The following is a 13,750-nucleotide window of genomic DNA, read 5'->3' as shown; positions in this document are numbered from 1 at the left end:
TTTACATAAAATATTCATAGATTCATGGATTTGCCCCCGTTTAAACTTGGGGAAACCCTGAGCCCCCCTGGTAACCAAAACAATACTTAGTGGGTAGATTTCAGCAGGTACTGTACATTACCATCCTTATATCCTTCCTTCGTGCCTTCCTTTCTTTCTGCTTCTTCCTTACGTCAAACACCTAAGTTACAAAAGAAAACCAATGTGTCTTTCCTTTCCATTCATATTATTTTATATACAATCTGTTCAAAACTGTCAACATGAAACATGATATATTCTTAAATGTAGTAAAGGATCAGATAAAAGAAAAATAATAAAAACGCTTAAAAATTCTGAGAGGTAAGAGGATCTGTAGTGTTTGATCTGTGTGTATACTGCCTCCTGCTGGTCTGGAAGCATCACTTACCTTGTGCTGTGCTGCATTGCATATTCCCTGTGTTGAGGTGGATTTAAAGCATCGCATCTGCAGCCCTTTCTGAAGGTAGTTTTTAAAGTGGATGCAGCTCTGTTCCTCTTTTACGTCATGAGAACAAGCTTTTGAAACCAGAAACCAGAGATACATCTGCAGTGTTTGGTATCAGCAAGATGTACAGCCTGAAGCTGTTCCATTGACCATAGATGAGGCTTTTCCTGATTGCTTGTTTTGTCAAGAAATTCAAAATGACAAATTTTTTTTAATAATAGTGCTGAACTGAATAAAATATATACTCAGAAAGTCATTTGAGCCATCGATGCTGGCGTACATTTCATAAAACTGTGCATAGCAGAAACAGTTTGGCAGTGAGAGATCGTTGTGTTTGTTCAGAACTGTCCTAAGGCACTGTTATACATAAACATGATTCTCTAAATTCAATTATTCAACAGCGTCAAAAACAAAATATTCACATGCACACTGTAGCTCCCTGAGCTAAGTTGACCTCCAGCTCTTTGGGAATTGGAGCCCTTTGTCTCGTTTTATTAATTTAAAGCAATCTGCATCTTTCTTTCTTTTTTTTCTCTGTCTAGGTGTCAGAGACTCTGGTTGTACGTAATGGAGATTTCCTCGTGCGTGACTCTCTGACCAGTGTGGGTGACTACGTGCTGACCTGTCGATGGGATAATGAGGTGCTCCACTTCAAGATCAGCAAAGTCCTGGTCAAATCCAATGAGACCAAGGTATGTGTAAAGTCTGTGGGTGAGCAAACAGGTGTAACCAATAACATTAATGACGGTTCTGTTCCATTTTGGTTTCTCAGCCAGTGCTTCATTCAAGTGGAATCCAGCCGTTGGTAATGTTGTTAGTCACACCAGTATTTAACCTGTCAAAATGTTCACTGTGTGTAGGCTGTATTGAGTGCTGGCTACAGTCTTTTACCGGCCTTGCCCTCCTCTTCTCATCTCCCCTCAGATTGTGAATGGGATTCATTTTCAACATTGTTTACACCTGTGTTTGGCAACTCAAGATCCACCCTCACTTTAAAGAGGCCTATTTTTCTCTCGTCGCTAATGATGGAAATAGTTGCGTAGGCGGGCTAATGTGGTGCAGGTGTGCCCCCAGCTGTGTCTCTCTTGTCTCCCTGTCCGCCTCCAAACCTCACTTCCCACCCTGCTTGCTGATTTCTGTTTCATTTCATTATGCACAAAGCAGCTATTCGATAATTCTGCACTATGTAAACTAGTATTAAGACACCGCAGTAGAAATTATAGAGTGTAAGTGGAACAGCAGCATTTTGTATTTAGAACTATTACAAAACATGGAGGTTTCCCCAGAGTGATATTTGATATATTTCGGTGCAAGAGAGAACGCAGATGCAGAAGCTAAAATAATCCTGCAACTTCACTCCCTGCAAAAAAAAAAAAGACAACCCAAAGATGTTTTATTAAACTCTTCACCCTCAGGTGCAGTATATGTTGGAGTCTGACAGTTTCGACTCAGTCCAGGAGCTTGTGCGGTTCTACGTGGGCCAGCGCAAACCGGTCTCCCAATCCAGCGGTGTCCACATCTACTGTCCGGTCAGCAGGACTCTCCCTCTGCGCTACCTGGAGGCCACCTTCGCTCTGGCTAACAGCAAGCAAGGCTCCGCCTACTCGCCGTCCAGTCAGAGGGGAGCGTACATCAAGAGAAGGAGCGTCACCATGACTGATGGGCTGACGACTGAGAAGATGATACCTCACAGGTGAGCCAGGAGGAAGAGGAGTGGAGCGAGCCGCTGACAATAACACTAACAATTCTTTTTTTTTTGCAGTCTTCGTCATATCTGCCATTGTTTCATTCTTGCTTTATGTTACATACACGATCAGTGACTCAGACAGTTCCAGTCCAGTTAAGACGCCAGTGGCAACACCAGAACCAGAGCCGGAACCTGTGCCCAACTGCAGGTTGTGTGTGTGTATGTGTATGTGACACTAGTGTTGTGTTTGAGCACTAGATAAGTGCACTTCCTGCAGTTCCCTCACGTCACAAACACCAAGAGCACCTCCCCTAGTGATGAGCTACACTGGATCACACGTTTCAATAAGAACAAGGCTGTTCAAGCTGAAACTTGAATCTACAAAGGAGGAGCAGACAAATGTGTTGTGTACAGTGGAAATGAGTGTTAGCCTCATTGGGAGTATGGGCAGAGTTGAGCAAGCTTTTTAAAGCATGGGACAAAACCAATGGCAATCACACGCTGGGCTTTTTATTCACATCATTAATAGTGATAAACATTAGTCAAGTATTTCATTCATTTCTTCCTAGGATGCCACGTTGCACTACATCCTCTGCTTCTTCTTTGAAATCTAAAACTTTTTACTTTTTTTAAACTTTTTCATTTATAAATAACAGAATGTGTGTTTCATGTAGCAGAAGAATTTTCCTCAAGGTTGCACCGACCTAAATATTGTTCCCTTCTTCCCCTCACCTGCAAATAATCATCATTTACATCACTAATGACACCATTCATGTCCTCTGAAACTGATAAATGTGACGTGCTGAAGTGCACTGATTTGCGAGGTTCCCTTTGGTACCTTGACAGCTTTTAAATCCATACCCAAAGATTTTTTTTAACATCCTAAAAATGCTGTGTTTGCAGCCCGTCTACAATCCACCACCATAAAGACGCAATGCGGAACTGTGCGATGAGCATGGACCAGATTCAGGAGTATCGCTGCCCCTTGTCACCTGTCGGCGAAACTCCACTTTCTCCTGCATATAGTGCAAGTAAGTGCCAGAGACGGACATGAATAAAGAGTTCTCCCCCCTCACATTTACAAACACAGAGACTGTAAAATTCTTCTCTCTTTCTTCAGTCACCAGGCAGAGAGCCCACTCAGGCGGGCGAGTCCTGGCCGTCGTCCCACCCTCCCCTGCGATGCGTCGTTCCAGCGACCCTCAGCTCAGCCCCTCAGCCAGTAACAACCCTCCAGAGCATCCCGCGCATACCTCTCACTCGGCACACTCCTCACCCGCCCATCATCCCAACTACCAATCACATTCCTCAGAAACAGCAGGGAGCTACTGTGACCTCAGACCTTGCCCTGCCAGGCCCCCTAAACCCCCGGCGAAGAGCTACGTAGAACGATTGCGCGTGGAAGAAGGGAGGCAGGACGGAGCGAGGGAGGAAGGAGATGGGATATTCAGCGTCCAGGTGGAGACAACGTCCTCGTTCAGGCCATCCAGGTACAGGAAACATACAAACAAACACATTAATGAGTTAGTGAGTCCTACCATTGTTTACCTCTTTTTGAAAATGACTTCAGGTAATAGGAAAGAAATTCAGGGACTAATTAAATGTACACTACATGCATTGAGGACTAAAGGGGTGTTCAGACTGTCAACACATAGTTTGACTATTTTAAAACCATAATTTGTGGTGCAAAATAAAAGTAGTGCATGTTTCATTTAAGGAACTATTGTCGGGTTTATAGCAAGAAGAGGTGCAGAAATATGGCCAAGCATTTAGCCGTCCTGTCAGATTACATTATGGTTGAACTTTCAGCTGAGTCAGATCGTGGGCTCAGTAAAAACTGAAAAGACTGAATTGTTATCCAAGAAGACCGCTGCCTGAATGGAGCTAGAAAGAAAAGGTTTCACACAGTTAGAGCTCATCACTACAGCAAGATGAATATAAGGCAGGTATAATAAGGAATGGAAATATAGTCAGAAGCCAACTTGTGTGGCAAATGCATAAGTGGACTGTTGCTCAGCTTTTACTACACTAAAGCGTATTCTCTGAGGATGTACACTTGGTGTTTCCAGAGGTCAGTACACCTGCTGACACTTTGTCATAGAGGGCAAAAATATGGGAGTGAGGCACTGCAGCACAGCCATGATGAGCAGAGACTGGAAAATGGGCTTGAGTAAATAGCTGATAATCCTGTGGGAAATAGCCTGAGGGCAGACTTTGCGCTATGGTGAGAGACACAGCAGACACTGTATTTTACTGGGCTCACAGTACCATGGGAGGACATAGCAGATGAGGCTTGTAAAAGGAAAATGGTCAGGTACACTGAGTTGGCAGCAGCGATGGAGCGGGCAGAAGCTTTAGACATCTCAGCGTCCCTTGTAGAAATATGGGCACAGGGGGAATATTGTCAGCGTTAACAGTACAGTGAAGGTTGACAGTTAAGTATTTGCTCTGCTTTGCAGAAGTCCAGTTTGCTAATATATCCAGTGGTCTTAGGGTTAGATCTATGACAGGGCTGAAGGGCTACCATTTGTTACTGGTCTGTGATTTGTCATGTGCATTTGCTGGAAAAAACTTTCTGCTCAGTTCTTGTAGGTTAATATTAACATCTACATGGCTCCAGTGTCAGCAGATAACTAACAATAGCTTGCACAACAGAGATGTTACTGTGTATTTGTTTCATGTAATTTAAGAACAGCTTTGCCCCTGCCACCTGCACATTGAAATGTTTCCTTTAAAGAAGGCTGGAGAGGAAGAGGTTACATAGTTTGTCCACCATCAGCAGAGAGTTCTTTCAACAAAGAGTTGGCCCCTTGTCAAAAAGTGCATCTTCTTCCAACCAAATATTCTGTTGTGACTCATCTCTCCAGCCCTTCTGTCCTTGCTGTCTTTGCCAGTGCTCATGTCCTGTGTTTTCTAACACGGTGTAATCGCTCCTGAACAGGTACGAGTCTTGCCTTATGCCAGCTGAGAACAAGCCTCTGGAGATGTCGGTGTTGAAGAGAGTCAAAGAGCTGCTGGCCGAGGTGGATGCAAGGACCGCAGCTAAACACATCACCATGGTGGACTGCACGGTACGCACAAACACAAACACACACTCTAACAAATACCTGCACACACAGCACACATACATCTAATGCTTTTTTTAAAAAACTCTTTGGACAGGTGGCGAGAATATTAGGAGTAACCTCAGAGATGCAAAGAATGATGGGAGTGTCCTCAGGGTTGGAGTTACTGACACTACCACATGGACACCAGCTCAGACTTGACCTACTGGAGAGGTACACATTTTATATCCACTGTCTTTCTTTATACATCACTCACTAACTCTGACATCAGTTCAACTATAGATTAACTGTGCTCTTGTGTTCTTCTCTGACTTCTCTTCCATTTCCACTTCTGTTCTTATCATGTTCAAAATCACTCATCCTCTTTCTTCTCTTCTCTCTGTTCCACCTCTCCTTTCATTATACAATGTAATGAATATTTCTCAGTCGATGTAACGGCATGTTACTGAAAGAAAACGTTAAAAACTAAATCTGAGGCATCAAAGCTTTGCGGCTTCCTCTTTCTTAACTTTGCTGGAAATAATATATATCATATATGTGAAGGCTCCCTCAGATTACATCGCTCATAATCAATACAATCTGCCACAATGTGAATTTCAAAATAAGGCTTTAACTCAACTTCTGCTTCCCTATCAGCAGCAGTAATTAACTTTTATTGATACGTTTTGTTGAACAATACCTGCTTCTCTTCTCAGGTTCTACACCATGTCGATCATGATGGCAGTGGACCTGTTAGGCTGTACGGGAAGCACAGAGGAGAGGGCGGCCCTGCTCCACAAGACCATCCAATTAGCAGCAGAGTTGAAAAGCAACCTGGGCAACATGTTTGGCTTCGCTGCCGTGATGAGAGCTCTGGAGCTGCCACAGGTGAGACGGATACAGGTGGAAGTCACCATCAATTAGCAAAAACAACAAAAACTCTGAGCTTTTCTGAATGGTTTCAGGGGTCTTAAATGTTGTAAATAAAAATGTTGTATCACTCATTCATCACAGATTTCCCGCCTGGAGCAGACGTGGGTGACATTGCGGCAGAGACACACAGAGGGCGCTATTCTCTACGAGAAGAAGCTCAAACCTTTCATGAAGAATATGAACGATGGCAAAGGTGAGATCCTAATTTACATGGTTGGTATGTGTTTTAAACAAAAATGTGTATTTATTTACAGCTCTAAACTTTAAATCTCTCCTCTGCTTACAGAGTCGAGCGCCCTGTCCAACACCTCCCTCCCTCACATCATTCCCGTCCTGTCCTTACTGGAGCGGGGCATGGCTCTCGGGGAGGCACTGGAGCCCTGGGAGAGTGCAGAAGTGGGAGTAGACGTGGTCATGTACCATCTAGAGGCGGCTCGTACCATCGCACATCATGGCGGGATCTATAGAACAAACGCTGAGACCAAACTGCAGGGTAAGCATGACCTGTTACAGATCTGTGTTGTTTTAATGATGTTTCTATTTGTATGGAGAAACCATTTTCTGTCTCTTGGTCGGTCGGGCATTTGGTCAGTCCACCACTTTGGTGGTCAACGGGTCTTGGATGGATTGCCTTTTTGTACAGACATGTGAGCTCCCCAGAGGGTGAACCCTACTGTCTTAAGTGGTCCTCTGACTTTTCCTCTAGCACCACCAGCTGGTCAAAGTTTTCACTTATGCAGTGACATATCTCAACTTGGGTATACTAGATGGATTGGCAGAAAATGTTGAACAGACATTCATGGTTTCCAGATGATGAATCCTCTTTTGGTGTCTGGCTTTAGACTGAGATTTCTCAACAACTACTGGATGGATTCCTATGATGTTTGGTACAGACATTTCCGTCCCCCTTCCTGTGTTTACTGCTAATTAACAAATACACGGTTTCTCACCACCCTTCTACCTCGATACTGTTTATTTTAAGCTCATAAATACAACCAGCATTGTTTATTATTTTACCAATGCCGACCTTCAAAAATTATGAAAATAAGACATTTTCTCACCACAGCCTCTTATGTTCTTGTGGTACAGCTGGTATATCATCTTACATCTCATGCTGTTAATGTATAGCATCAAAATGATGTGTGTTCAAGACAAAGATTTCATATAATGATTGTGTGTGTGTGTGTGTTGGTGTGTGTGTGTGTGTGTGTGTGTGTGTGTGGTTGGGCCCACTATGTTAACTGTATTGGTCCCTAATACCTCCCCAATGGATCTCAGTTTGAGGCCATTACTGCTATATTGAACCGTGTGTCAATAGCTATCAGCTCACATCTCTGTTTTCTGTTATATCTCACCATCGATCAGCTTGACCCGTCTGCTCCTTTCATCAACAACGTTACAAGCTAAAGTCGAGATCCTCGCTTCATACGGTTGATGATATTGGGTCAGCTCAAGATGTTTATCTATAGGGTAGAGTTAGGGAGCCTGAATTATTCAATTACACACCAGGAAGGAATGTACTTCATGCACATCAAGGCACACAGGTTACATTCCCTGTATCCTTATTGCAGTGAGGAACAGAAGGATGATATTTAAGCACTATTTTAAATAGAACAGAGAGAAAAGATTTATCTTGTAACTTGTTTAAGATTTATATTTTTATTTCTTTATCCAATTATGGATTTGATTCACCTTTTTTTTTTATGTTATCTCCAAAGAGTCACCTCCTCTCTTCTCTCCTCTCCAGGACTCCAGGAGCGAGCAGAAATCCACGAGATCTTCCAGACAGAGTTTCAGATGCGTCTGCTGTGGGGCAGCCGCGGCTCTGAGGGCAGCCAATCTGAGCGCTACGAGAAGTTCGACAAGGTCCTCACCGCCCTGTCACACAAGCTAGAGCCTCCCGTGCGCCACAGCGAGCTATAGCACCCGCCCGCGACAACCAACATCACGCCAAAACACCTCCATCTGCACTCGCCACTCATCGTGGTATGGTGTTGTTTTGCATCGCAAAGGATGATGTGGAAGAGACCAGCGTTGAATCTCGGGAAAGGTTGAGACTAAATGAAGAGGCAGCTAACAGAGCATGTGCAGTGAGCAATAGGAATACAGAGAAGAGGGTTTCACTTAAAACATGTGTTGCACTCACTGTGGACTTCTCTTTCTGTTCCTCCCTGTGGACTTCCTCACTTATTGCTAAAATATTTAAATGGCATCAGAGAGGAGACAAGCTGAGTGGAAAAGAAGATAGGATAGATGGACGACCGGCTCCTCTGCTGGATACAAACAGTAACATGTGTACGGTGTGTCTCGAGGGCCACCAATCAGAGCTGCAGAGTTTGGCTTTGCTCCAATAAAACACAGACACTCTCTTGTTTCCAACAACTGCTGTCACACACTGTAGCAGAAATGATAATAATAACTTACATAGCTCATATATAGATGTTCTGTCTGTGAGAGTGAATGTGCGCGTGTCTGTATGTATGTATGTTTACATTCCTGCATTTTTGTACGTCATTAATATTTCATGTGTTTTTGTTTTTTTTGTCTTATTCATTTGTTATGATCAAAGGATATCTAAACATCATGGACATCACCAAACTCATGAGAATCTGTCAGTGTTCATTCTAAGGGAACCATGCTCATAAAACCTCATTAAATATGTATCAAGCAGTCCCATTGAATCCCATTAAAAATGTATCAGGCATGCATTAATAAATGTATCAGAAATGAAACATTTGCAGAAGTAATGCAGCAACTTCAATATGAGGGCTTTGCGAGTTTTGAAAAACAATAAGGGGACAAAGCGACCTCCCTCTGTTGCAGCTGGTCGACTACTTTTACTGCTTTGTGTCTCGTGCACAGAATTTCACTAAAAACAGCACCGAGGAAATAGAATATATACTCTTTAAATGTACTTAAAGCAATGTTTCACTTAGTGTAGAAACATTTCTGAACATGCTATGGTACGACTCTAACTTCAGTTTGTACATTTACAGAAATAATGGTTGATGCATGCAGCTGTAAATGTTATACCAAGTAAAATGTTGCTTTAAACTACTAATTTAAATGTGTATTTTAAATTATGTCAAACTGGAGAAATATACAGATGACACAGTGAAGAGCTTTCATGTCTGTGAGTAATCATGACAGAGGAATCTGTCATCTTTCATCAGGACATGCTGACCACAGAAGAATGTCTTTTGATTGTATGCTTTGAATTTGTGTTGCAGCAATAGAGCTAAAATGATCCTTTTTTTTTTTATTGCTGTGGGATTTCATTTTTTTTGCTTGACTGTTCAGTGTTAAATCATCGCTTTATTTACAGCATGTGAGCCTGAGAGGGCTGGAGCCAACTCTCAGAGCTATGCAATCATTTCAACAAAGTGCTGAGACCCCTGAAACCATTCAGAAAAGCTCACTTTTTTTGGTCCCTACACCACCTTCTTTTTACAATCTTCTTCCTAACTCTATTCACACTGATAATCTATATATGAATGAAAGTCATATCAGATATCAATCAAACTGAAATAATCCTGAAAGCATCCTATCAGAGAGTTGCATATCAGAAATCTTTAAACGGATGGTTGATTGCCCCAACTCTTTAGTCTTGAACCACATTTAGTGTCAGCTGTACAGATCAGTTCATGAGGTGAAGAGCCATGTGCCATTTCCCACTGTGCTCCAACAGGAGGCGATCTTTAGTCAGCAAAAAACCCTGGATCATTAATTGTAATATGACATAACAGGAAGACATACACACACACACAGGGGAAAAAAACACATTTATGGTGTGTATTTTGAGACCAATGTTTGCTGTCACTCCTATCAGATATCAAACCTACTGGTTTAGGTTTGATACCTGATGACACTGATGATGAAAAAGTGACGATGATGAATATGATGATGATGATGATGATGATGATGATGTAATATGTTTTTTATTTGTCCTTTGTTGAATGCTGTACAGGAATGCTTTGACAGTGTGTGGATTCTCCTGTTTTTTATAACAGGACTGTATGAGATGAACTTGAAAAGCAAAAAGACGACAAGTTTTAGGGCTGATCTCATGTTTTTTTACGTACTGTACATAGCAATTCACCTTTTTTCAAATAAAATGATTGCTCGTGTCAAAGAGTGTGATTTTTTTAATTTATATTTTTTCAGAAAAAACAAAGCATGTATGTACTTTTCTGGTATAGTAACACTTGTATCTTAATGTCTTTAAGGCAATCTCTTAAATGAATTTTAAAAATGTCTTTTCATTCTAAATTATTTTTATAGTCATCAAATCCCATGAAAAAGACCAAAGCCAACAAGTAAGCGTTTAGCCAAACTGATATATTTCATTCCTTTGTGACACAGACCAAAACTATTGAAAAACACATCGGTGAGCTGTGCTGTTGCCCTGGGCAACATGTTCCTTCATTACAATGAACATGGGCACTGTAGTTTATTGATTTAATCTCACACAGACTACATAAACATATTAATTTACATACGTTTATGGCTGAAGTTAGTCCCAGCAAATACACTATTAACTCTTTGAATGAATGAAGGTTAAACTATATATAAAGTCCGACCAGTGTTAGCTGGGATTGACTCCAGCCCTCTGCAACCCTGATAAGGATAAACAGTCATGGAAATCAAATGAATGAAAGGATAAACTAAATATCTAAATATGTGACCTGAGTGCCACAGACAGTCTGGGAAAGTTTGGAAGCATTGAGATTTGGGGATTTATGAGACTAAAATAATAATAAGAAAATATAGAATATTGCCTGATCCTTTAAGCTTAACAAATACACAAGGGACTTCTCTCCTTGCATTTCTCATTATAAAGGGAAAAGATGATGAATGATGAACATATTCAGCAACAACTACTTTAGAATTGTCAGCCATTTTCTTGCAATGCACATTTGTCGCCAACATGGGGCAGCATTTCACTGTCAAACCACAGCTGACCCTTCTTCTATACACAGTTCACAGTTATTCCTCATCCAGCAAACTGCAGTCATGAACATCCTGGTTCCTGGTCCAGTTTAGGTAGCTGGCATTGCAGTACTTCCTGAGTTTTAATGGTTTCTCACCAGGTAGACAAGAATGTTCGTGTTAGTTCACTAGTTTCTTGGATTGTGCACCCTCCTGGACACTTGAGCTCCTCTGTTTTGAGTTTTTAATGTTCATAAACATCAAAATCTGAAATGTATCATGGAAATTTACTGTATGAAGTGCACCGAGCATGCGTGTTCTGCAAGGCATCACACATTTTTTTGCAGACAGACCCATGGTGATGGCAGTGGGAGGGAAACAAAGACAGATGGACGGTGCGTGTGTGTGTATCCATGCATGTGTGTCCGCGTGTGTGCATGCATGTGTCTTTGTATCGACGTGTGCTTTTTTCAACATGTGTGTGTATGTGTCCCACAACACAGATGTTGCAGGAATACTGCTGTTGCTCTTGCTGCTTACCCCCTTCATGAAGGAGACAGTAGTGCGGCCTGGCAGCTGTTATACTGAGAGAAGACAGAGGAGGGGAGGTGTGAGTTTATTCCAGGTAGAAATCTTCCTGGGAAAAAGTAGAAGAACATTACAGCATTACATTTGTGACATTAAGAAAGTAATGATGCCGAAGAGAAAAGAACAAAACACAATAGAGTCAAACAGAATAGAAGAGAATAGGATGCCCCATAATCTGCTACAATAGAAAATTATCATTCGCTCTGCTCTTTGTCTCCCCTTTCCATACAGTTCCATAGGCGTAACATGTTATGGATGTAATCTCTAAGAGGATTCTCTCTGCTTGGTATCATGGTACATGTTAATTTCAGCTCTTTATGTTCCTTATTGAAACAGACCCAAGATCTCCCAGGCCTGCCAGCCAGCCAACCAGCCAGCCAACCGTCATCAATTCACCCCTAATCTCTCCCCCCAGTCCTTTTACAGCTAATCCATTGTGTTGGTCATTGTCATCTGATCATGTGTGACCCTGGCTGCTTTATAGCTGGTGCCTGGCAGCGTCGCGTTGACTTTTGACGTCCATCTACAGGCGGTGTGAGGCAGTGTTTAGGGTTATAATTTTGCCTGATTGTGAGATTTCTTCATTCCAAGAAATCTGAGGATGAGAAACCGAGGTGAGGATAGCTTATGTTTGGTGGTTTGGTAGGTTGGAACTATGGAGACAAAACATAGTGTTTGTCACCTCAGAGGTTGACACCACCTCACAGTCAATCACATTTTTTAGTGAGTCCAGTGTGGAGAAATTGTAATATGAATTTTGCAGAGAGGTGTACAGAGCAGAACACAGCATTAAGAACATCAGATTGAGAAAAGTTAACATTTCACATCATCTTCAACTGGATATACATGTATTTTAAAAAAAAGTTATTTGACTTCAAGTCAAATCTGAATTTCTCCACCTGTAAAACAAAATAATCTTAAATATAAGCATCGTAACTATTTGTGTGCACCTTACAAATACATGTAAAGGCTCATCTTTTGTTTGTTTATACAACAGACAGCGTGGCGTACCATCTTCAGTTTTATGTGAACTTCAAGGCAGCTTAGCAAATGTGACGTGACACCCAGTGATGGTATGATCATTCCTTGATAACTCGTGAACCTTACAGCCATAACAATCCCACCCACACGCCATCTTTTGCTTTCTGTTTACCTCCCTCTGAGCTCGCCCCATGACCGCATACTCCTAACCCCAAGCTCGGACGAGAAGACAACAACCACGAATGGTACGCATCATGTCTTCATTATCTTTCAAAACTTCCACCATCAGAGGACCCCCTCATTTTCCCGCCTGCCTCCTCATCCACGCCTCACTCTTCCCTCACCCCCCCCCCTCCGCCAGGCCCCTGGTCGATCTGTCTATCTGCCCCTGCACTGACTCCTCATTAACACATGAATGTGGACAGGGAAGGGCCTGCTAAGGCTTGGACGCCAACAGAAGGCAGCGGATTTGCAATTCAAACCTCTGACCGACCCTCTCCAAACCCCCCCCCTCGCATCCTCCCAGCCCTGTATACTGGGACTGGAACTGTCACCAGTATGATTGAGGATGTATATAAGGAGGGAGAGAGGGGATAGAGAGAGACAGATGTGCATTCACACACTCATGTCATGCCTCTGCACACTTTCATATCGACATACACGGCGCAAATACATGCAGGGCATGTGTGAGAGAGAGCGCTGTATATACTAATGACTTTCCAATATAATGATTTTCTAAAGTAAAGTTAAGTCCAAGGGAATACCAGTTCATAAACGGGTGCACCATAATAAGGCTTAGTACTTAAAGACCAAGAAAACTGAACACATTACACAGGTCTGTTCTCTGGCCTTCAATTTAAAGTACTGCTGCTTGTCTATAAATCTCTCAGTGGCTTAGGTCCATAATACACCTCTAACTATCTTTTGAGCCCTCTCTGCCTCTCAGGTCATCAGGTAAGGGACTGCTAACTGTTCCCACAGTGCCAACTTTAGTGATTGTGCACCACAGAACAAACTTCCAGAGGATATTAAATTTGGACCAAATGTGACTTTCTTTAAACTCAGGTTTTACTTTCTGCGCTGCCTTTGACTGAACCTTAAAAGCTCATCACGAACCACGTTGTT

The 13,750-nt window shown here is 42.3% G+C and overlaps 1 protein-coding gene across 8 annotated transcripts in view; it reads left to right on the top strand.

Annotated features, from left to right (window-relative positions):
* sh2d3ca (SH2 domain containing 3Ca) overlaps positions 1 to 10,254 on the top strand; it is a 48,634-nt gene extending 38,380 nt beyond the window's left edge. For 3 of the 8 annotated variants that reach the window (XM_027282192.1, XM_027282194.1, XM_027282193.1), the window contains 11 exons: positions 1,006 to 1,155; positions 1,879 to 2,156; positions 2,281 to 2,358; positions 3,054 to 3,181; positions 3,271 to 3,640; positions 5,092 to 5,221; positions 5,313 to 5,428; positions 5,911 to 6,082; positions 6,209 to 6,320; positions 6,414 to 6,620; positions 7,875 to 10,254. In XM_027282192.1, coding sequence (XP_027137993.1) covers positions 1,006 to 1,155; positions 1,879 to 2,156; positions 2,281 to 2,358; positions 3,054 to 3,181; positions 3,271 to 3,640; positions 5,092 to 5,221; positions 5,313 to 5,428; positions 5,911 to 6,082; positions 6,209 to 6,320; positions 6,414 to 6,620; positions 7,875 to 8,050 — 1,917 coding nt within the window. In that variant the 3' untranslated portion in view covers positions 8,051 to 10,254. Of the gene's footprint in view, positions 1 to 1,005; positions 1,156 to 1,247; positions 1,269 to 1,347; positions 1,690 to 1,878; positions 2,157 to 2,280; positions 2,359 to 3,053; positions 3,182 to 3,270; positions 3,641 to 5,091; positions 5,222 to 5,312; positions 5,429 to 5,910; positions 6,083 to 6,208; positions 6,321 to 6,413; positions 6,621 to 7,874 lie in introns of those variants that run through there. The other 5 variants (XM_019272471.2, XM_010736850.3, XM_027282197.1 and 2 more) reach the window with 3 other exon arrangements.
* The last annotated feature ends 3,496 nt before the right edge of the window (positions 10,255 to 13,750 follow it).

Source organism: Larimichthys crocea, chromosome IX (genome assembly GCF_000972845.2).
Source record: "Larimichthys crocea isolate SSNF chromosome IX, L_crocea_2.0, whole genome shotgun sequence".
Taxonomy (NCBI): Eukaryota; Metazoa; Chordata; class Actinopteri; family Sciaenidae; genus Larimichthys; species Larimichthys crocea.
This window is presented reverse-complemented; position numbering and strand designations above follow the sequence as displayed.